The following is a 24009-nucleotide window of genomic DNA, read 5'->3' as shown; positions in this document are numbered from 1 at the left end:
AAAAAATTATAATATTTAAAATTCAATTAATTTTTTTATATATACAAAAATTTATAATTATATTTAGATAATTAACAAATGATAAAAATAATTATTTAAAAAAACATTTTATAATTAACAAATTTCAAAACAAACTAAACAATTTTTAATAAATATCAACCAAAATATAAGAAACAGATTCATATAATCAGAATACTTTTGTTTTAAAATATAATTATAATAATTTAGCAATAACAAAACTTTATTAAGATGATTACTCTCAATATTAAATAAATATAACAATTTTAATTTTAATCATAATATTTGCTAAATACCTTTTTACTTCATCCCGAAAATTCTAAATAAGCAATTAAGCATTTGATTTGGCTTTCGCTTTACAAAATTCATATTTTGAACAGCACATAAACACTCAAATATAAAAAACAAAGGTAAGCAAACTAAACTTGAATAAAATATGTAATTAAGAAAAAAAGAATACAAATAAATATAAAAACTAATAGATTTACGACCCAAAAAAATACTAGCTTTCTGATTTTTAAACAGATAACATACAAGAATATTTTAAAAAATAAAAATTTGAAAATAAGTATTTTTTATATTATTATAAAGAAATTTATATTGATGATGATTTTTCAGATGATAACATTCTTTTGCTATTTATAAGTAAGAAAATGTATAAATGATTATAAGAATCAATGTAAATCATAAGATGAAATCGATAAATAACTAAAAAATACAAAATTGCGGTCTATTTTATAGAATAAATATAGATTCTTAAAATTTTAAAAACCTTTTTTAAATAACACAAGAAAGTTGCATTAGTATTCATTAAAAATATTATGCATTATATGATAAATATTTCTATTTATAGTGATTTTGGGCATATTTTTAAAGACTTAATTAGTTTTTTTTTACTAAGATAAATAGCTATTTAGCATGTGAAAGCGAGAGCTTCATAAATATTGTTTTAAGGTCTGAAAAGAGAAAAAAACGAGATAGTTGAGAAAATCTTAAAAATATAAGAATTTATGGCTAATATTAGATGCATTAATGAAGTTTTAATCATTGACTATTGTTTGTATTTTAATTAGTAAATGGAAAAATAAGTTAAAGAATGCTGGTAAAATTAAATAATAAAATAATATAGAATAGGCAAACTGAAATATGAGAAAAATAATATTATTAATTAATAAAAAAATTTAAAATAAATAAATCGAAAATTTTTTAAAAATAAAGGTGGTTGTGAGAAAAAAATTAAAAAAGAAAAAAAATGAATAATCGAAGTTTGATACAGTTGGACATTTAGATATTGAATATATAGTTAATAAAATTTTTGAAATAGATAAACTAAAAATAGTATTAGATAAAGATTAAATTAAATTATGTTTAGTTATTTACCTAAATAACTTTTCAAAAAAAATAAAGAATTAAATATAGTATTATCTTGAAAAAATAGTGAATAACTCCTAAAATAATATAATAAGAATTATCCAGAATTTGTATAATTAGAAAAAATTAAATATGCATACAAGGCCTTAAAAAGTCGCAAAAAAAAATTAAAATTGACTTAAAATTATTTGAAATTCTAGATATTTAATTCCTTATTTCACTAATAATTATGAGTATTACAAAATTATTAATTAATTATAATTAAATTTTAATAGTATTAATATCTATTTTAAAAACTTAATTAACATATTTTTATCCATAGTATTATTAAAAAAAATTATTTCAAATATATTATTTATTAAAAAAAGATTCTTATAACAAAGATATTTTTTCTAATAAAAATATTGCAAACAAATTTTATCAAAAAATGGTTTTTACAAATTATATAGAAAATTTATGTTAATAAGAAAAATATAATATATGTAATAAAGAAAACTATAATAAATATAATAAAGAAGAAAACTCATGTGAATAAGAAAGAAAAAAATATTTTAGATACTTTTAAATATATAATTATAAATATATTTAAGATATTTAGAGGAAATAAGAATAAAAAAATTACTGTATTTATAATAAGTAGATAAACTTGATAAAATATGTTTACATCTGGATTAAAAATGCTATACTAATTTTATTTATTATTATTATTTCTGTCTAATTAAAAAGAATAGATAATAACATAAAAAATAAAATTAATCGTAATTTATTTTTAAATACTTAAAAAAAAATTAAATTAAAATAAAATAAAAAATATAAATATAAATAAAATATAAATAAAAATAAAAATAAAGGGAAAATCAAAATATATTACTAAGCAAAAATAATTAAAAATTTTAAATACTATGTAAATAAAATAATTATATATTATATTATAATATACTAAGATATTTCTATTTAATTTTTTTTTAATTAGAAAATAAGTAAAAAATATACTAAAGATTTTTATAATATATTTATATATATTTTTTTAAACATTTTTCTAATATATAATAATAATACTAAACTTATTTTTTATATGTTTTTTAATTATGAAAGATTAGAATTTTTTAAATATTAATATTTTTTTAAGGAAATCAGTATTAATATTAATTATTAATGTTTTATTTTAATAAAGGAGATTATTAAATAAAAATAGGAATAAATACATATTAGTAGTTTGCTTAAAAATACTATGGTTATTATTATTAAACCTATTGTTATTAAGGTATTAATATATGAGATTAATTTTTAGATTAAATATTATTCATTTATTTATTTTCAGCATTTTTTTTTTAAATAATATTTTATTATAAAAATAATCTTTATTTTTTGTTAATAAATCTACCACCCTATGTAGTAAATATTTCAATATTTCTATTACTACCATTGGATTCAATAGATTTAATTTAACATTGAATTTATTATTAATTTTAGCTTTATTCAAATTTTCTAAACTTTTTTCTGTGTACATGAAGAATAGTTTTAGCAGAAGAATAATTTATTTTTAATTCTTATGCAGCCTAATATAATAAAAAATAAAAATTTAATTATATAAATATTTAATTTTTTACAATTTTTATTTTCTTGTTTTTGAAAAATACTTTTTCAATCAACTATTATCTTTTTACCGTAGATATTCTTTTGTATCTTCTTTTCTAATTAATATTTATACTGAATATCTTTTCATTTGATTAAATGAAAGTATTTTTTACAGAACTTTATTATTTCATTATAGTTTTAAATTTCTCTTCTTTTTACTTTAAGTTTTTTTTTTTTATTATGATTTTTTTTATTATATAGTAATGTTTTTTTAACATTGTAAACATTTTTATTATAAATAACCATTAAATTTATCTAATTTAAAATAATTAAAATAAATTTTGATGTAGTATATTTACATAAATTATAAAATTAATAGTAATATAAATTTATCTTTACTTTATTATATTTAATATAGTATATCTCGTTTTAAAAAGATTTTTTTTTATTTATATAAATATTTATTTAATATTAATCATTGCTACAATTCAAAAAATGAATAAATTAATGGTTTTTCTTTGTCTGAGAAAATATACAAATGCAAAAAAGAAAAAAAAAATATCAATTTAAATTGTAACTAATATAAAAATATAGTATAAATAAAATTATTTGTTTGTATAAAAATAAAAATTTAAATATAAATTTATATTTATATTTAAAATATCTAATAAAATAAATTTTTTATTTTTTCTTTGTATTTTATTATAATTTTTTTTAAATTCATCAAAAAAAAATATTGGCTGATATTTCATATTTTAATTATTTTAATTTATTTTTGGTCAATTTTAAAGTTTTTTAAATCAAATTAAAAATAAATCATTATAAAAATGTTATATAAAAAAATATTTTATTTAAGTATAGTATATTATTATAAATAATATGTTAATTATCAAAAAGATATTAATTCAAATGAAATTTTATACAAAAATATTTTTATTAAATTATTACTTTTATATTTAAACCTAATATAAAAACTATTATTAAAACAATATATATACATAATTTTTTATATATATAATTATAATTAAATATATGTATTTTTAATAAGTATGAATTAATATATTAATTTAAATTTTTACTAATTTAATATTAATTCTTAATTTAAATAATAAAATGGAAATAAATATATATGATGTATAATAATTTTTAATTTATAATATATATTGTCTTCTTAATATTTTTTTTGATTCATTAAATAAATTTATTGCTATTAATTATTATCATAAAAAATATAAATAATTTAAATTTCTTATTTTTTTTTATATTTTTTACATTAATATTATATTATATTATATTATATATATTTTTATTCTTTTTTTATACACTTAATTTTTAGTTTTTTTTATAATTATTCTTCTTTGTTTATTCTATAAATTAATAAAAAATAAAATAAAAAACTACAAAATATTTTATTTTCGTCATTTAAAAATAAATAAACAATCTAACTTTCCGCTATTTATTTAATTTTTATTTTTTAAGATTGAATGTTCAAAACAATTAAAATTTTGTTTTATAAAAAAGATATAATTATTTATATTAGGTTGGAGAAAAATAATTTAAATTAAAAAAAGTTAAATTAAATAATATATTTAATACATAAAAAATATTTAATTTGATTTATAATACAAATTAAGGCTAATAATTATTGTAAAAATAAATTATATATATATAAAAAAAAATATATTATTTAATAAAAAAAAAAATTTAAAAAATGATTAAATTAATAATATATTTTATTAAATTAATAATACAAAATCATATTTATCATATACATTATTTTAATAAAGTTTATTAAATAATAAATATGTATAAATAAAATCGTATAAAATTCATACTAAAATTATCAAACATTTATTTATTAAAATCCTTAAACATTGCTATCTTTTTTTTCTTAAATATAAGTAATTGTGTTTTTCCAATATAACTTTAATTATTAAGATTCTTCAGAATCATCTAAACTTCCAAAATTATCTTTAATTAAATTAATAATTTATTATATCTCATCATATTTAACCTTAAAAAATTTGTAAATTATAAAAATACTAAATTATATATACTTCGAAATGATTCCAAAACACGAAAAATCTATTAAGGATATATAAATAAACTCCAATATTTTTTGGGCTAGCTTTTAATAAAGTAGCAGCAATTTTTATTGATTTTTAAAAGCATTTCATTACTGAATCTTAATCTTTCTAAATAAAAAAATTAAAAAAAAAAACATATATTTTATTTTACAATTTAATCATTAAAAAATAAATGAGCACAATTCAAAATCGAAATAACTTAATCTTATTTTTTTAATAATTTAGAGGAATACTAAGTTGTATTAGTAGCCAAAGTATCATAATTTTCATCTCCTAAGCATGTAATATTAGATAAAGTACCTATAATAATCTACAAAGCTTAAAGCTTAATATCTGCATCACTTAGCTCATCTTGGAAAATAGTCAAAATTTAAGATGCTATTTCATATGTAAATTCATCCAACTTTTTATATATGTAATTTATATGCATATATAATATAAAATAAAATATTACTGATTTCTATTAATCAAACTAATTAATAATTGACAAAAACTACAAATATAGTTTCATAGCAAAAGTAGGATTTTCACTAACCAATGCATCTATGAGAATTTTCATAGTCTAAAAAATTGTTTAGAAATTAATTTATTCATCTACAAATCCTGAATCATATACGTAATGTGTATATTTTGCCAAAGCAAACATAATAGCTGGATAAGTGTATTTTTGCCTCTTAATTCCTCCCTGTTTAAATTTGTTTAAAAATAATTGCAATATTTTTAAATAATCAATTGCATTTTCTCCCAAAACTAAGTGAACCATTCTACTTACTAAATTTTATTCTTGCTCAAATTCATATTATTCTACTTCTTCATAGTCTTTACAACTTTCTAAAAGTGGATTTATGAATAAAATTAATTAGTTAGCTAAATTTATATCAGATATATGTTTTTTTGAATTAACAACAGCCTGTTTTTACCAATGAATAAATCAATATTAATAAAAATAATATAAATTTACTTAAGATATTTTAATAGCAACTTATCTTCTTTTCGAAAATGGTAGATATTTCATCAAATTCGGATACTCATCCATAGTTAAAATAAATAAAGACATAGTTTCTAACGGCATAGTTAAAAACTTAACAATATTTTTCAAACAATCATCTTAAAAATCCTATTCTTATTATCTTTCACAAATAATAGCGCATGTTTTAAGAATTTAATTAACATAATTTGAATTTGATTTGTAGCATTTTAATGAAAATTTCAAAAAAGCTGCCATTAAATCTAACACTTTTTTAAATTCTGTATTTTAAGATTTTTCAACCATCTAAAAAAACAAAATATAAAAATAAATATATATTTAATTTACACTATCAATATTATTTTTAAACATAACATAGATATTGTTATCTGAATAAAAAGTACTTTAAACTTCTTCATACCTAATCGCATATTCAGCTAATCTATCCATAAGATTAATAAAAATAGTCTTAGTATCTACTTTCACATCAAGTTAATTCGTACATACCTAAAGCATATCTTATAAAGTTTACAAATGGTATTCATCAGGAAAGCATTAAATAATACAATCAACCAAAAATTATTAAGAAATCGCATCTTTTGTAGAAGTCACAATTTCTATTAATTTTGGTAAAACAGTTGATTTGTAAAGTTCTAAATTGACTCCTTCTAAAGAACTTAGTCTATGCAAATTTTCACCTACTGTGAGTTTTAAATCGATTCTTTCTTATTCTCTTTTCGGTTTACCTTTGGATTTACCGCTCATTCTTATCCATAATTTATTCATTTCTCCTAAATTTCTCGTTATTACATTTATGCAATCATGAATATCTCCGCCGTCTCTATATATTTAAAAAAAATTAAAAAAAATAATATTAATAATAAATATATTACCCACAATATTCCGAATCTTTATCAGGTAATCTATCTTTGCACATTTTAAGGAAATAATATCTTAAAAATAGCCCTCTAGTTGGATGTTATACAGCCTTTATCATTTCTAAAAGGTCCATAAGAATTTCTTTAGCCCCGACCTCATGTGTTTATATATATACGGAACCTACTGTAATCAAAAGATATAGCCTAGGAATTAACTTTTTACAATGTTAAACTTGCTCATATAAATAAATCATTTTGCGACCTCTGCGGTAGTCTTCTTTGAAGTATTATTCCAATAGACGTAATTCATCAAATATTTGCATAAAAAGTATATAATAATTTTTAGGATTTAATGATTAATGATCTTTTACGCCTAGTTCTTCCAACATGATTGCACTATGTCGCAAACCTTCCTTTAGATTTACCTGTTCTAAACCTTTTTTCATAAAATATGATTATTCTTTTACTTTTTGACGAGCTTAGTCTAAAAATTTTTCTTATTCTACGTCTTCCATTATAAGTTTTATTTTATTATTAATATAAAATTATTTTTTTTAATTTTATAATATTTAACTAATTATATAAAATATATATATTTAATATATATAATTATTAAATATATTTATATATATATAAATATAATTTAAATTATTATAATATCTTTTAATAATGTTATTTTTTTTTATAAAAATTATAATAAAAGTTTTTTTCTTTAATTATGTTAAATATATATTGACTTATATTTTAAAAAATTTAAAATAATTATTAAATCAATAATAAATGCAAAATATTTTTTTAAATACTTATTAATATAAGTATTTATTTATCTTTTTATAAATTTTATTTAATAATTAATTTTTTTTTAATATTAAATTAATTACAAATAATATAATTTTTTTTATTTTTAATAAATATTTTTTTTATTAAAAATATCAATTATATTTTATTATTTATTATTATTTTTAATTTATTTTATTTATTAATAAATATATATCAAAGTTATTTTTTGCATTGTATTTAATTTCTTAAATTTTAATTTATTAATATTATATACTATAATAATTATTAAATATTTAAATTTTAATTATTACACATAATATAAATTGTGATAAAAATTCTTTATATTTTATATTTTCTAATTATTATTTTTTAAAAAATAATAATTACTAATTTTTAATAAAAATATAAACAAAAAAATTTAATATAATTTCTTATTTAAATATAAAAAAAATATTAATCTAAAATATTTAATATATATAAAATATTTATTGGCAAACCCACATCTTTTTAAAAATAAAATAACGAAAAAAAATATTGAAATGACAAGAAAAGAAAATAAACAAATTACAGAATAATAAACAAATTATTATGAAAATTTTATTAAGTTTATTAAAGTATAACCAACTGCCAAATATGATTTTCCGTAGTTGAAATAGTTATAATAAATCATTTAATTCGTTAACAATATAAAATCGATTAATTTAAGCAAAATTATAATATTAATTAAAATTAATAATATATTAAATAAAACATGACTATCTTATATATAATGTGCCCATGTATTATGAATTTTTATGATTATTAAAAAACAGAAATTAATTCATATATAAAAAAAAAGAAATATTAGTAAAAAAAAATATAAAAATACAAGGTTTATTTTTTTGCAAGAATAATGCCTAAAATATATCTCATTTATAACCAAGGCTTTATGTTTAGACTTTTTTAAAACAAATAGAAGAAGCCATAGTAAATGTTAGCCAAAATAAACATCTTTCGTTATGATTTAAAATTAGCTAACACATCCTCTTAAAAAACGGCTAATTAAAAATCACCAAATTTGAATTTGCAAAGGAACTTAATAACCTAGATTCTTGCTAAAAATCCCATACTTTTATTGGATTGGCAATATTTATGTTTCCATAGGCTCTTGAAGGAAATCCTTCTTATGATTTGAAAAAAAGAAAAATTCAATCAGTTGGTGTTTGTCTTTATTATATATTATTTTAAGAATATTATGTTATTTATATTAACATATATATAAAAGGCTTAAATACTTAAAAATAAAATTCCCAATTAATAAATTTATAATATCTAAATTTGTTTATGATTTAATTTTAAATATCATAGAAAATATATATGGGAATAAATCACAAACTATAAATGCTTAAATTAATAAAGCAATAAATTCAATTCAAACTGTTAAAAAATAGTATCAAAATTAACCAAATTGTCCAGCTTAAGCAGTTTTAATCCGAATTTAAAAGACTTAGAAGAGTACAAAAACAAAAAAAGCCAAATGCACAAACTAATTAGCCTTAAGCAATAATAAATGGCCCTATAATGGCTTAAAATCTAAAAAACGTAAACAATATATATTATATATTGACAAAATAGTGTTTTTTATAGATAAATGTGAAAAGAATTATACTCTTTATAATTTAGCTTACAACCATAATTAAAACTGGACTAAAATTCAATAAGACAGTGAATTTAATGATTGCCTCATTAATAGAGGAAGAAAACTAAAATATTTACTGTACTAAATCAAAGAATTTTATTTGAAAAAAAGTAAGAAATTAAACAACTAAATTAACTTAGAAAAATATTACAATAGTGAATAATTTCTTGTTTTTTAAAAAAACTTACAAAGAAGATATTTAAATGAAAAAAAAATATGAATATGACGTTTTTTCGAATTTTTATCAAATAATTTAAAATATTTAAGATTTTCATAAAAATAAATAAATAAAAATGCAATAATTATATATAATTATCTTTTAAAATTTTCATTTTGGAATTAATAGATGAATTAGTATAATATGCTGACAATTAAAATGATAATTATCTATTTTTTTTACTTGAAATATTTGCCTTTTTAAAATAATTAAAAAATAGAATTTTAGGAATATATTCTTCTCATAATTTATAAAAGATTTATATAAAATTTGGAGTATTTTAGCTTTCTTAAGAAACCTTAGTTTGGGTTATGATAATAGGGAAAATTTTGTTAAAATAAATTAAAAAAATAATTAGAAAATAATTTCGATTGAATTTTAATTATTTTTATGATTTAAAAATTATTTATATAATAAAATTTTATTTAAAAATTTGTAATATATATAAATATCTTTTTTTTTTTTTTTCATAGAAAGGATTAAAATAATAAATATATAAAATTATTATAAAATAAAATTATTAACAAAAAAGCCTTTATATTATAATTATTTATTCTATAAAAAAAAAAAAAAAAAAAATGGAAAGAGATCTTTTAAACCCTCATTACGAATAAGAAAAATAAAAAAATAAATTTAAAAGAATTATTCAAACTCCGAATTCATATTTCATGGATATTAAATGTATGAACTGCTAAAGCGTTTAAATGATTTTTTCACATGCATAATCAACTATTCTTTGTGAAAAGTATATTCATTTTTTTTATTAATATATATATATATTATAATATAAATAGATGCTCTGCAATTTTATGTAAACCAAGTGGGGGTAAAGCTTAAATTACTCCTGGATGTGCATTCAAAGTTAAAAATTGAAAAAAAAAAAGTAGTTGTTTTTTATTTTAAAAGAGATAAAAAAAGCAATAGAGTGATAATAATATTTAATAAATAAGTTTTGTATATGTATTATTATTATTTTTATTAAAGATTTATTTAAACTTTCTTCTAAATAATAATATATACTAATAATATTTTGAATTTTTTATATCAATAAATAAAATAATATATATTTATTTTTATATTTAAAAATGAATTCATATACATAATATTGTTTATTTATTTATTTTAAAAAGATAATAAACTTAAAAAAATAATAAATAATATCTTAATATAAAAAAAAAATTAAAATTTTAAATTACAGGTATTAGCAAAAAGCTATTAAAAAAATCTATAAATATAATAACTAAACTCTCCCTCCCATATTTAAATAATAAAAAAACCCTTAAAATTTCTATTTTTAAATTCTATCGAAAAAAATAAAGAAAATCCATTAATAAATTACCCAAACAATAAACAAACTTTATCTACATTTACATACTAAAATATTTATAAATATAAAAAAACTTTGGTATATAAATAATTTAAAAAGAATTTCGAAGATTTTCCAAATAGTTAGTATTTTAAGTAAAAATAAAACTGATTTCTATTTTTTGGAATTTGCTTTTTTTATATAAAAAGGCTTTTTGTACTTATTCCTGAAAATATAACTAGAACTGAATTCGAAAAATTAAATATAAACCTGCATTTGATTATTTCAAATAAGAACTTACTTAGAATAAAACTTAAATCTTTTATTGTGTATGGAAATATTTTAAATGAATAATTTTAAGAAGTCCTATAGATAATTTTTTTCCATTCCTTTATATTTGTTAAAAATATAAATTATTAAGTAGTATGATTTATGTCTGTGTAAATAGATTAGGATGTAAATATAGAATTCAATATTAAAGAAATGTGTCTAAAAAAAAAATATCTAACTTATTTTTAAAAATATATATCTAATCAAGTAATAAATGGGGGGGCTCAAATATTTTTAATAAATGCTTTATTTTTATCCTTAGTTTTAAAGGAATAATTAAAAGAAATGTCTACCAAAATTATTTTAAGGATATAATATTAAAAGATTTTATTAATGAATTTTTATTATATGTGTATCACTAATATGTATTATAAATTTGTTTATTTAAATATTTTTTATTTTTTTTAAATATAAAATAAATAATGAAATGATTAATATATTAATGCATCTATTAACTTGATTTTATATTTTATATATATTTTTTTAAAAAAAAATATAATCAAATAAACAAAAAAAGCCAGAAATAATATGTAAACGCCTTTTTTTATTGATTGAATATATAAAAAAAATTAGAGAAAAATAAAAAAATCTGAATAAGTAGTATATATATTTAAAAATACTTATTAATGTGTTTAAATAAATAAATTATTAATTAAAATTTTATTTATCAATATTCACAATATCATATATAAAAAGTAAATGAGGACTTAAAAATAAGAATCAAATAAAATTACTGTATATTTAAACAATAGATTATAAAATCAATAAAATTCATTATATTTTACAAACGAAATCCGTACATCGAAATACACATGGTGGAATTTCGCCCCAAAATCATTAATTCTATAATTTATGCGAGCAGCGAACCTTTATTTTTTATCAGCAACTATAGTCTAATGTATAAATATAATTTCTCCATTATCTCCTTTTTCAGCTATAGGTCCTTTAGTTTTAGTTTTATGTGTATCTTTATCAAGAGAAGCAATTGAAGATTATGTATTTTTTTTTTTTTCAAAAATAATGTTTTTTTTATAAAAAAATCTAGAAAAGGCATAGAAATGATGATATTGTGAATGACTAAATATGTTATGTTTTTAACAATAAAAACTTTGTTTCTATTAAGTGGAAAGATATTTAAATTGGAGATATAATAAAAATTAATAATGGATAAGTAAAGCATTTTTTTTCATAAAAATTAATTAAAAAAATATAGATTATACCTTCAGACATACTATTAATTACTTCAAGTGATGAGAATGGAATTGCGTTTGTAGAAACATCAAATTTAGATGGGTATATTTTGTATATATTTATATATACTAATTTTATATTTTTAAAGGGAAAATAATTTAAAATCAAAATATTCTTTAGAATAAATAAATAAATTTGGTAGAGAATATCCTTTAATAGATTTTAAAGGACATTTAGTTTGCGAAAAACCAAATAATAGAGTACATAACTTCAAAGGAATTATTTATATTGACGAAAATTAATCTCATCCTTTAATTTTAAATAATAACAATATTTTGTTAAGTGTATTTTTTTTTAAAGAAGAAATAACAAAATAAATTAAAGGGTTGTACACTTAAAAATACAGAATGGGTAGTAGGAATGGTTGTATATAGTGGTATGAATACAAAAATAATGTAGAATCAAGGGTATATTTATATATTATATATACTGTTAATTTATTTTTTTATAAAAAAATAAATAAAAGTTAGGTAAAATAAAAAGTAACAGATGTTGAAAAAATTTTAAATAATATAATTATTATCACATTTATAATCTAAACGATTTTATGTTTAATTTCTTCTATACTATCAGTTAGTTTTTATGTAAAAAAATAAATAAATAAATAAAAATAAAACCTAAAAAATAATTAAAGAAATAAAAAAACATAAAATATGATAATAAAGAAGATCACTATTATTTATATTATGAATCAAGTAATGATTAAAAATATATATTATTTGACCCTGAAGTATAAGGAATTTTGATTTATTTCACTTATTTTTTACTTTTAAATTCTCTAATTCCAATATCATTAATTATTTCTTTAGAAGTTGTAAAAGTAATATAAGCTACCACAATAGAATTTGATTCTGAAATGGTTTATTATAATGAAGGTATTAAATATCCTATTAAAGTAATAAATACATTAATCCATGAAGATTTGGGAAAAATAGAATATATTTTTACTGATAAAGTAAAATAAAAAAATAAATAAAAATAAATATTATAAAATAGACAGGAACACTTACATGTAATAATATGATTTTTAAATATGCTATTATAGGAAGAAATGAGCATTCTGATAGCGAATTAAAAAGTCTTTTTTCAAAAATAGATGAATCTGATTAATTTCATAATGGAGAAGAATATAAGGAATTTTATGATTTTTGGTTATGTATTATTTTATGTCATGATGTAGTGGTAGAAGAAAAATAAGAAAAAATATAATTTTAAGGCTCTTCTCCTGATGAAGTTTGCTTAGTTGAGGCTGCAGCTAAGTATAATTTTAAATTTTTGAAAAGAACTTCAAATTAGATTTTTATAAAAGTCGGAGGAGAAGTTTTGACTTATAAGTTATTATAGAAAATCGATTTTACAAGTGAAAGAAAAAGAATGAGTATTATAATTTAGGTAAACTTTTATATACCCTTATATATACTTATAGTTTATTTTTAATATAGGGAATTAATGATGATAAAATAATAATTTATACAAAAGGAGCTGATTCTTTTTTAATGTAAAACTTAAGTAATTTTACAAGTTAAGAATAGATATAAATAGTTTAATAAAGTTTACAAAAATATTCTTAAAAAGTAAATTTATAATATATAAAAAAAAAAAATTAAACTAAAAAAATATTTGTAAAAAGTCATACTTTTAAAATAAAATATTTAAAAGGGTTTAAGAACATTGTGTCTTGGAAAAAAAGAAATTCCTCAAAAAGTATATGAAGACTGGCTTTAATAATACAATCGTCTTCAAACAAATATCGAAACTGGAAATTTACAAAACGATACCAATTAATAAAAACTCCAGGAAGTATTTTTTTTGTTATAACAAAAATAAAGAAATAATAAAAGCTTGAAAATTAAATAGAAAATGGATTCGAATTATTAGGTGCTACAGCTGTAGAAGATAAACTATAAGATGGGGTACCTTAAACATTATAGAAATTACATCAAGCTAATATAAAAGTGTGGATGTTGACAGGAGATAAATTAGAAACATCTGAAAATATTGGATATTTATGTAATTTATTAACTAAATAGACTAAAGTGTTTAAAATTTAGATAGAAAATACTTCGTTTATATTGTATTTGAATAATTTTATATATTTAAATATATTTATTATATAAAAATAAAAAATAATATTTTTTGTAAGAAATAAATTGTTAAAAATAAAAGAAAAAATCAGCCAAATAAAATTAAACAATTAAATGAAAGACATTGAAACTGACTAAAAAATTCTCAATAGTAAAAAACCATCCAAAAACTATAGAAAATTCGCTATAATAATTCAAGGAGATGCGATTTCCTTCATATTCTCAAACTAAAACTCTAAATAAGAATTCCTAAATTTAATCCAAGAATGTCATACGGTAATATGCTGTAGATCTACCCCAACATAAAAAGCCTTAATAGTTAAATTCATTAAAATAAACCTAAGAAAAACTGTTCTAGCAATTGGAGATGGTGGAAATGATGTTAATATGATACAAGAAGCTGATATAGGAGTAGGTAAAAAAAAATCCAATAAATATTACAAAAAAAAATGTGAAAAATAGGAATAATAGGAAAAGAAGGAAATTAAGCAGCTTTAAGTAGTGATTATTATTTCGGTTAATTCCGTTTTTTATAGCGTCTTTTATTTGTACATGGTAGATGGAATTTATTAAGGACATCATATTTCTTGAACTATTTTATATTTAAAAACATTGTTTTTACCCTCTAGTAGTTTTTTTTTGGCTTTTATTCAGGCTTTTCCGGCTAAACCTTCTGGGAAGATGGTTATTTATTAAACTTTAATAGCATAATAACGGCCATAGCCCCTGTATACTTCGCTTCATTTGAGTAAGATGTTAATTCTTACGAATCTGAACACATTTAAGGCCTATTACCTAAATTATACAAACGCCAAAAAACTAAAAAAGCCTTTTCTTATAAAACATTTTTAGTTTGGTTTTCTATGGGAGTAGTTTTATCGGTCTTCACTTTTTTTTTTGTTCTATATTCCTACTAAAACTTCTCTATAAACATAAACGGGAAAAACGATGGTATTTGGTAGCTTTCTATTTCATGTTTTTTCTGCACAGTAGGTGTAGTTTGGGCTGTTAATTTTTTAGATACGAAATATTGGACTCCATTGACTTTTATAGCCTATATCTTAGGCACTGTGGTCCTTTTTTTCCCTTCTTTTGCATATGTTTGGGATTAATTTGAGGGTCCTTTGTAGCTTTATTTGAATGATTTTATTGGAAATTTTAAGTTTTGGCTTGTTTATGGTTTAGTTGTGGGGAGTGTGTGTATTGGGAGATAGTTTTAGAAGTGTTTTTCTTATATTTTTTAAAAAGAGTTAATTCATTAATTAGAGTATCATAGAAAAAATATGAATTTGAGAATCTTCGATAAAAAAATTGATAAAAATCTATTCATTTTATCAAAAGAAAATATAAATATTAAATAATAATAATTTTAATAATAAAATTTTAATTTAGGTATTGCTTCTTTATAAAGGAATAATAATTAATAATATGTAAAAAACGAGTCGATTATAATGCAATCTATTCCTTAGTTTTAAATTTAAGGATAGGATTTAAATAAGGAAAAACAACTTAAGAAAATAAAAAAATAAAAGTCTAGTGATTATTTTAAGAAATAAAATATTTAAAATAATAATTAAATTAGATTTAAAAAAATAAAAAATAAAAATGAAGATTTAAATAATGTTGATGAATTCAATTAAATTGAAAAGTAAAAGATTTTCAAAATTAACTCTTTACCAAATGGAAAAGATAAGAAATTTAGTGTACAGGATTTAGATTAGTAACATAATTAAAATTAGTATTACGCTTATAAGTCAGATATTTTAACTAATAATAAGAAATATGAAAATTAAATAAGTAATTATGCCAAAAATTAATATACAAATTAATAATAATAAATTATTAATAATTTTATTGATAATAGTAGTGAATTAAATAATATTAAATAATAATTAAATAATCCGCAATAAGAAATTAATAAAATTTTAAACTTTTGATAATAATATAATAAAATATTAAACAAGCATAAATTTTTACATATAATTTTATTTAAAAAAATATATAAATAGAATATAAATTAAAAAGATATTTATTTAAAATAAAATAATAATTTTTTATATAAAATTATTTATAATATAATATATATTTTTTGTCTATTTAATTAAAATTAGATTAAAATAAAAATTAAAATTAAAACATGTCACATGTCACATTCATTATTCAATTAATTATTTATAAGGAGTTTCCAAAATAGACTTAATCATATTAATAAATCCAGTTTTTTTATGAAAACTAAGATTTTCATAAACAGAATCCTTCATTAAAATATTATGAGCTTCTTCATATGCCCAAGAAAGCATTCTTGGGAAAAGATGGTGGACTAAATGGTAGCTTTCCCAATGGATACCAATAAAGAAATTAAAAAAAGGAGAAATAATTCTATTTTTAGTTTTATAAACATTACTAAGTTCAATATGAGGCATATCAAAAACTGTATAATCAAGTAATGGATAATGCTCTATAAGCTCAATAAAACTTCCAAACCAATTTGTAGAAGTCAAAAAAGGGACAATCCAATAAAAAATGACGAATTTCCATATTTTAAATTTTTAGAAAATTACGCACAAAAAAAAATAGTAAATTATTCTTTAAAAGATTCCTTTTTATCTTCATTTTTCTATAATATTCTATGCCTAATAAGATATTTTAAATACCTAAAAGTATATTTAGGCGAAATAATTTAAATCATATAATTTATAACAACTTTTCTTTATTCTTATTTGTTCTTATTGTATAACTTGAGTTTAGAAAGTTCTTATAAATCAGGATCTTTGTTTACATTTCCTAAATTCAGGATGATGATTTTCACAATGAGAAACTCTATATCCAGTCCAAGTCTACATTATTAAATAAGCTGAAAAATAAGTACCTAATATATAGTTTAAAAGAGGATTTCGTGCAAGGCATTCATGTGAAGATTAATGTAAAATATTAGTTATTCCTCTTTATCTAGCCCCTATTATGATAAGGCTAATAAAGTAGACAAATAAAAACATTTTAAATGTAAAATTATAATAAAAGTATTCAGATACGATAATAGAAATTAAAACATACAAATAATCTTCAAGAATTTAAAGAAGTCCAGAATAGTTGTTCATATTTTATTTTCTTAAGTTTTCTATTTTTTAAAGTATTTATTCACCAAATTAATGATTTTTATAAATATTTGCCATTTATTTTAATTAAATTAATTTTTTTACTTATTTTTTGATTATTTATAAATTTATAAATAAATAATACTAATATAATAAAATTATAAATTTATCAATATCGCTTCAAAGATTTTTTATAATAAATATAAGTTTATATAAAATTATATTTTTCTATTTTATTAAAAAAATAAATTTGATAATTTTATTTTATCAGATAATTATTCAAAATAAAAAAAATCAAATTTATTAAAATAAATCTAATTTTTTTTTATGTAAAGCATTTAAATACCTAACTTATATCTATTAGACTCTTAAAAATACACTCATATTGTAGAAATAATCCAAATAGTACATGAAAATGACAAAACACTACTTCTTTTCGATCAAACAATTTTCCATCCTTAAGGAGGAGGATAACCTGCCGATAAAGGATACTTGAAAACTCTTACGGGTGTGCAAATATAAGTCTAAAATCTAATATTTGAACGAGAAAAAAACTAAACCTGGCACGAAATATCCTAAATCCCAATTTATAAATAGGATAAAAACTAGAATTACAAATAGATCATATTTTTAGAATATAGTGTGCGCAATTACATTCCGGAGACACTTAATGGACTCGGTAATTAGAAATATAGGATTAAATTGGATTTCTGAAAAAGCTTATCATTTCAAAGATTCTCCTTATGTAGAATAATCATTCTAAAAATTGGAAGAGAACATAAAAGATTTACAAGAAAAGCTACAAAAAGAAATAAATAGAATAATCACTAATACTCCTTAAGAAGATACTGTTAGTATATAATTCTACACATATGAACAAGCTGTTAAAAATAATCTTAATATTCCGTCTTATATACCTAAAAATATCAATATTAGGTGGATTAAATTGGGTTCATTTGATGAAGGAGGTCCTTGTGGAGGTACTCATGTAAAACATGTTAGAGATATTGGCTTTGTTTAAATTAAAGAGCTTAAGAAAAAGGAAAAAAATTCGAGTTTTGTATTCTTTACCTTTATAGGATGAAAATTAATAAAAAGAGAAGAATAAATTCCAAATTTTGTATTAGATAATAAAAACTTAAAAAATGTAAAGGAAAACTAAAAATAAAATTATCAAGAAAAAAAATAAGAATAAAATAATTAATTTAAAAATAAAAACAACAATTAATAAGGTCAGATTGTTTATTTCGAAAATCGATAAAAATAAATATAAAAATTTTTAGAAGAAAAAACCATTAATCCTTATCCTCATTCATTTTAAATTTCTCATACTATTATTTAGTTTGTAAAAGAGTTTTCTACACAACTTATAGAAAATAATACTTTTATTGAAAAAGAAGTATAGTTAGGAGTTCGTATAACAAATATTCACACTTCTGGAAAATCTCTTATTTTTTACGATGTTTAACAAGAAGGGGTACATTTATAAATTCTCTGCAATAAGCAATTTTATGAAAAAGAATCAGATTTTAACCAAATTAATTCACTTTTCAAAACAGAAGATATTATAGGAGTTACAGGAAGACCCCACAGAAATAAAAATGGAAAACTTTCAATTTTTGTAAATAAAATAATTCTCCTTTCTCCCTGTCTTCATATGCTCCCTTCTTTACAGAGTGGCCTTAAAGATTAAGATACAAGATATAGGAAAAGATATTTAGACTTAATTACTAATCAAGAAATAAGAAATATATTCATTACTAGAACTAAAGTTATCTAATACTTAAGAAACTTCCTAAATAATAGAAATTATCTTGAAGTAGAAACGCCACAAATAAACATGATTCCAGCAGGAGAGGCTACATGTAAATATAAATAAATAAAAATAATTATATTAAATTTAAATATAAAGCTCGACAATTTATAACTCATCATAATGATTTAGGTTGACATGTATATGAGACTTACTCCTGAATTTTATTTAAAAACACTATTAGTAGGAGGTATTGAACGAGTATATGAAATAGGAAAAAGTTTCCGAAATGAATCTATAGATAGAACCCATAATCCAGAATAAACTTCATGTGAATTGTATCAAGCATATGCAGATTATGAATATATGATAGAAATTGTCGAAACTTTCCTTTCTGGATTAGTAAAGGAAATAACAGGTTCTTATAAAATTAATTTTCATCCATAAGAGAAAAATTATAAAACTGAAAATTTCTACGAAATAGACTTTACTCCTCCTTTTAAAAGACTTCCAATTATGCCAGCTTTAAGTGAAAAATTAGGTGCAATAAAATTTCCTGAAAATCTTGAAAGTAAAGAAGCTTTAGTGTTTTTTGATAATTTAGCTAAAAAACATAATTTAGAATGTTCTGTTCTTAACCTCTTACTATTTAAAAGATTATTGATAAACTCGTAAATAATTTTATAGAAGTAGATTGCAGAAATCCCACATTTATTACTGATTACCCTAATTTTATGTCTCCTTTGGCTAAATATCATAGAAATAAACCTTCTGTTAATGAAAAATTTTAACTTTTTGCCAATTTTTATTAGCTTTGTAATGGATTTACTGAAATCAATAATCCTTTTGTCTAAAGAAAAAACATGTTATAATAAATTAGTGATAAAAATAAAAGAGATAATAAAGCTATACTATATGATAAGGAGTTTTGTGAATGTTTGGAACATGGATTATGTCCTGCGGCTGGGTGTAGATTTGAAATTGATAGGATTATTATGCTTTTAACTGATAATATTAATATTTAAGAAGTTTTGCTTTTTCCAGCTATAAAACCTATTATTTGATTATAAGCGACTTTTTAATTTTATTTTATTTTAATTTATTTTATTTGACTTTATTTTATTTGATTACATATTTAAATAACTGATTTATATATTTACTTTTAATAGAAAAAAAGAAAGAAAGAAATATATAATATTAAGTTTTTATTATTTATTTTAAAAATTTTAATAATTTATTTTGAAAAAGATAAATTAATTAATTAAAAAAAATTTTATATATGTGCAATATATAATAAAAAAAACATAAATTTAAAATAAATATAAAAAACTATTTTCATTTAAAAATTATTTGTAATAATTAATTAAAGAAATAAAAATATTTTTGATAAATAAATTATTTAAGTATAAAATTACTTTTTTTTATCGAAACGTTTAATATATATATTATGTTAAATATTAAAAAAAAAAAACTTTTTAATGAATATAAAATATAATTAATATAAAAATAAAATATTATAAATTTTTAAAATAAACTTAAGTTTATATATTTTTGATTATAATATATAAATTATATAGATTTTAAAAAAATAACTTAATTTTGATTACATCGAAAAAATAAAAAAAAATATTAAATAATTTTTTTTTTATATTTATTATTATTAAAAATTTGTATTTTTTATTTTTAACCTAACAAAAAAAAATAGAAAATATTATTTAAAAATAAAAGCAAATTATTTATTGCCTTTAACTAGATTATAATAGATAAAAATAAACATATATAATTTTTTTTATTTTTATGATTTAATTTTAAAAAAACTGAATAGCAATTAAGTATTGAATTAAAAAATATTTTTCCCTAAAAAATGTAATCAAAATACATTAAAAAAAAAAAAAAATCAAAATTAAAAAAAAAAATCAAAATTAAAATTAAAAAAAAAAATGAATTTCTATAAACTCTAATCTACAATAAAAAATAACCAAAAAAACTTAAATTTAGAATATGTAAATAACATAAATATAATACTAGATAATAGTAAAAACTACTCAAATATACTACAAATTGATATCTTTTAGCAAACTTCTACTCCATAAATATCTAGAAGAAATGCATTTCTTTATCGAATATATAAATCTACAGGATTCGGTCTATTAACCGCCTTAAAAACCTCCAGTATTGCCATAAAAAAAGTTTTAGTCCTCTCGAATCTTATATTGTGTGGATTCGGTGGAATTACAGTATGTTTAAGAAGTATTTGAGCCCTTAAATAATAAAAACACAAACATAGTTTATTATATAATAATAATAAAGAGGCGAAATTTATCATATTTCCAAAAATACTCTTCCAATAATATTTTCCAATACACTTAATATGAGTAGTTTTGGACTTTATTCATCGATATTTTTTGTTTTGAATTCCTGAAGTTTTACCTATATCAATCACTATAAGTACTTATATTTTTGGGATTATAAATTTATTAGCTTTTTTTAAAAATAAAAATAAAAATATGAACACTTAAAAAGTACTTTAAGCCAGTGTTTGTGGTCTAATAGGAGTAGTATGTATTGAAGTTTTAAGCTAAACTACTATTGGTTATAATTTTTTTTAATCTTTTGAAATTTTAGAGTGAGTTATTGCGTATATGAGGGATTTTGGTAGTATTTTGTGAATATTAAACATATAAAAATTTAAATTTTATGAAAAAGGAAATACAGATCATTTAGGAGTAGTTGTATATTTTAGTTTTGATATATGGAATTAGATAATTTAATTTTTTTAGAAATTTTTAAATGATTGAAATTTATTTTTTTTTTGAAAATTTATTATAAATTAATTTTTTAATTGGTTTTTTATTTTAATAAAAAAAATAATATATAAAATAAAAATTTTAAAAAAAATATTAATAAAGAAAAAAGATTATAAATTTAATTTGTTTTGGTTTTGTTTTTTTAGTTTTTTTTTTTATATAAAGAAAAAAAAAAAATAACTCAAGAAGTAACATATTTTAAAAAATGCTAAAATCAAACATATTAAAAGACTTTGAAAAAATAAACACTAAATTTTTAAAAAAATATTCACTCGCATTCACATCCTTACAAATAGAAGAAGAATATTAAAAACTTCAATCATTCTACCATATAGAATAATTAAAATATTTCTTACAAATTCAAATGATATCATATCTAATTATATCTATAATAGTAATTTCTTTTTTCTAAAAATAAATAATAATATCTTACATTCTTTTTGGAAATATAATAATTCTTTTATTTTTGTATAAAAAACTCAATACGTAATTTAAAATCACAACAATATGCATAGACTTAATAAACTGTATAAGCCTGATACTTTTCGTAGAATATTATTACTTAAGTTCATTATATAATAAATTTGATGACACTATAGAATTTGCGATTGTTTATGTAACTTTTCTAAATATTATATTATCTCATATAAACAAATGGCATCTTAAAGTGTTCTTATTCATAATAATGATCTTTTATTTGGAATTTAGAGGCGAAAAAATCAAACCAAGACTTATTTTGATTTTTTGCATTTTTCAATACATTGGAAGATAATATTTAGATGAAAAGCAAATTAGGATTAAATTTTATGTTTTATTAAAAGAACATAAAATAAATCAAGATTTTAGAGTTTTATTAAAAAACATTATGCCTTGTGGACTTTTTATATGTACAAAAAACGAAAATAAAGAAACTAAAGAATAAAACCTTTAAATTAAATTTGCAAATAAAAAATGTTTGGAAGATTTGGATGCTGAAAATGCCGAATAAATTAATTAAAAATTAAAATTTTTTAATAATATTAAGTAATTAAAAGAAAATCATCATATTAATATAATTTCTAAATAAAAAATTAATTCCACTTAATTAACTTCTAAATCAAAGTCATTCTATTATATTGATTTTAAAGCTAAAAAAAATTAAAATAATCTTCAATAAATTATTTTAAATAAATTTAATAATTATGAATTCTATGAAAATATTAACTAAATTAATTATATAGAAACATATTTAAACATTACTTTTGAAAATAATTTTAATAATAAAAGGTATATTTATTTAAAGAATAAATAAAAATATATTTTACTTTAGATAAAAAAATAAAAAATAATTTTTTTTAAAAAAAAAATATATATTATTTAAAAAAAAAAAGTTATTTTGATATAAATATAGTAAATTGTTAATGGAATAATAGTAATGCGATATTATGTATATTAAATAATATAAGCTAAACAGTAATAAATTAAAGACAGCAAATAATAGAAGAATATAAGAACTAAACATTATCTACAATAACTCACAATTTAAAAACACCATTAAATGGAATAATATTATTGCTTTAATGCATTTTCTAATAAGAATAACGCTTGCCTGACGATATAAATAATTTACTACATAATATAAATATAAATAGTGAACTTTTACTTGCGATGATAAATGATATTTTGGATTATTCTAAAATATAAAAAGGAGATTTTTAACTTTTTATAAAACAATTTAAAATAACAAAATTATTAAAGGAAATAACAAGATTATTTTAAACTTCAACATAAAAAAAAAAATTGAAACTAATAATAATAGATATAAATAAC

The 24009-nt window shown here is 18.1% G+C and overlaps 6 protein-coding genes across 6 annotated transcripts, besides 27 other annotated features; 3 read left to right on the top strand and 3 right to left on the bottom strand. All coding sequences in view use genetic code 6, as the record gives it.

The window, feature by feature from the left end:
* Positions 1-1844: 1844 nt before the first annotated feature.
* Positions 1845-1906: a microsatellite.
* Positions 1854-1913: a microsatellite.
* Positions 1914-2158: 245 nt separating this feature from the next.
* Positions 2159-2214: a microsatellite.
* Positions 2168-2239: a microsatellite.
* Positions 2169-2237: a microsatellite.
* Positions 2180-2239: a microsatellite.
* Positions 2240-4243: 2004 nt separating this feature from the next.
* Positions 4244-4272: a microsatellite.
* A 344-nt stretch (positions 4273-4616) lies between these two features.
* Positions 4617-4671: a microsatellite.
* Positions 4672-4970: 299 nt separating this feature from the next.
* IMG5_131050 (vacuolar sorting protein, putative) lies at positions 4971-7414 on the bottom strand (the record flags this gene model as incomplete). Its single annotated transcript, XM_004032018.1, has 5 exons — positions 4971-5146; positions 5190-5964; positions 6016-6327; positions 6370-6862; positions 6915-7414. The coding sequence occupies 5 exons, from the start codon at positions 7412-7414 to the stop codon at positions 4971-4973; spliced, it is 2256 nt and encodes a 751-aa protein (XP_004032066.1).
* A 70-nt stretch (positions 7415-7484) lies between these two features.
* Positions 7485-7534: a microsatellite.
* Positions 7493-7559: a microsatellite.
* A 174-nt stretch (positions 7560-7733) lies between these two features.
* Positions 7734-7774: a microsatellite.
* Positions 7775-7794: 20 nt separating this feature from the next.
* Positions 7795-7832: a microsatellite.
* A 2-nt stretch (positions 7833-7834) lies between these two features.
* Positions 7835-7883: a microsatellite.
* Positions 7843-7881: a microsatellite.
* Positions 7884-8229: 346 nt separating the features above from the next.
* Positions 8230-8265: a microsatellite.
* Positions 8266-10152: 1887 nt separating this feature from the next.
* IMG5_131040 (40S ribosomal protein s27, putative) lies at positions 10153-10447 on the top strand (the record flags this gene model as incomplete). Its single annotated transcript, XM_004032017.1, has 2 exons — positions 10153-10319; positions 10369-10447. The coding sequence occupies 2 exons, from the start codon at positions 10153-10155 to the stop codon at positions 10445-10447; spliced, it is 246 nt and encodes an 81-aa protein (XP_004032065.1).
* A 249-nt stretch (positions 10448-10696) lies between these two features.
* Positions 10697-10729: a microsatellite.
* A 1180-nt stretch (positions 10730-11909) lies between these two features.
* On the top strand, positions 11910-16085 carry IMG5_131030 (p-type ATPase, putative; the record flags this gene model as incomplete). The annotated part of the gene is made up of 14 exons (XM_004032016.1): positions 11910-12206; positions 12256-12381; positions 12424-12503; positions 12550-12745; positions 12786-12868; positions 12928-13037; positions 13130-13416; positions 13458-13853; positions 13904-14035; positions 14121-14196; positions 14259-14526; positions 14638-14960; positions 15008-15671; positions 15938-16085. The coding sequence occupies 14 exons, from the start codon at positions 11910-11912 to the stop codon at positions 16083-16085; spliced, it is 3186 nt and encodes a 1061-aa protein (XP_004032064.1).
* Positions 13056-13113: a microsatellite.
* Positions 15902-15933: a microsatellite.
* A 329-nt stretch (positions 16086-16414) lies between the features above and the next one.
* Positions 16415-16446: a microsatellite.
* A 252-nt stretch (positions 16447-16698) lies between these two features.
* IMG5_131020 (hypothetical protein) lies at positions 16699-17643 on the bottom strand (the record flags this gene model as incomplete). Its single annotated transcript, XM_004032015.1, has 3 exons — positions 16699-16976; positions 17325-17382; positions 17578-17643. 3 exons carry the CDS (start codon positions 17641-17643, stop codon positions 16699-16701), a joined length of 402 nt encoding a protein of 133 aa, XP_004032063.1.
* A 667-nt stretch (positions 17644-18310) lies between these two features.
* IMG5_131010 (lysyl tRNA synthetase family member krs-1, putative) lies at positions 18311-20457 on the top strand (the record flags this gene model as incomplete). Its single annotated transcript, XM_004032014.1, has 4 exons — positions 18311-18620; positions 19014-19505; positions 19638-19964; positions 20081-20457. The coding sequence occupies 4 exons, from the start codon at positions 18311-18313 to the stop codon at positions 20455-20457; spliced, it is 1506 nt and encodes a 501-aa protein (XP_004032062.1).
* Positions 20458-20469: 12 nt separating this feature from the next.
* Positions 20470-20518: a microsatellite.
* Positions 20477-20520: a microsatellite.
* Positions 20521-20595: 75 nt separating this feature from the next.
* Positions 20596-20640: a microsatellite.
* Positions 20641-20869: 229 nt separating this feature from the next.
* Positions 20870-20903: a microsatellite.
* A 369-nt stretch (positions 20904-21272) lies between these two features.
* Positions 21273-21335: a microsatellite.
* Positions 21280-21321: a microsatellite.
* Positions 21286-21328: a microsatellite.
* An 86-nt stretch (positions 21336-21421) lies between the features above and the next one.
* Positions 21422-22122, bottom strand: IMG5_131000 (hypothetical protein). The gene has a single exon (XM_004032013.1). The coding sequence runs from the start codon at positions 21787-21789 to the stop codon at positions 21439-21441; it is 351 nt and encodes a 116-aa protein (XP_004032061.1). The 5' UTR covers positions 21790-22122; the 3' UTR covers positions 21422-21438.
* A 1392-nt stretch (positions 22123-23514) lies between these two features.
* Positions 23515-23568: a microsatellite.
* Positions 23569-24009: the final 441 nt, after the last annotated feature.

Source organism: Ichthyophthirius multifiliis (assembly GCF_000220395.1).
Source record: "Ichthyophthirius multifiliis unplaced genomic scaffold scaff_1120509251025, whole genome shotgun sequence".
NCBI lineage: Eukaryota > Ciliophora > Oligohymenophorea > Hymenostomatida > Ichthyophthirius > Ichthyophthirius multifiliis.
This window is presented reverse-complemented; position numbering and strand designations above follow the sequence as displayed.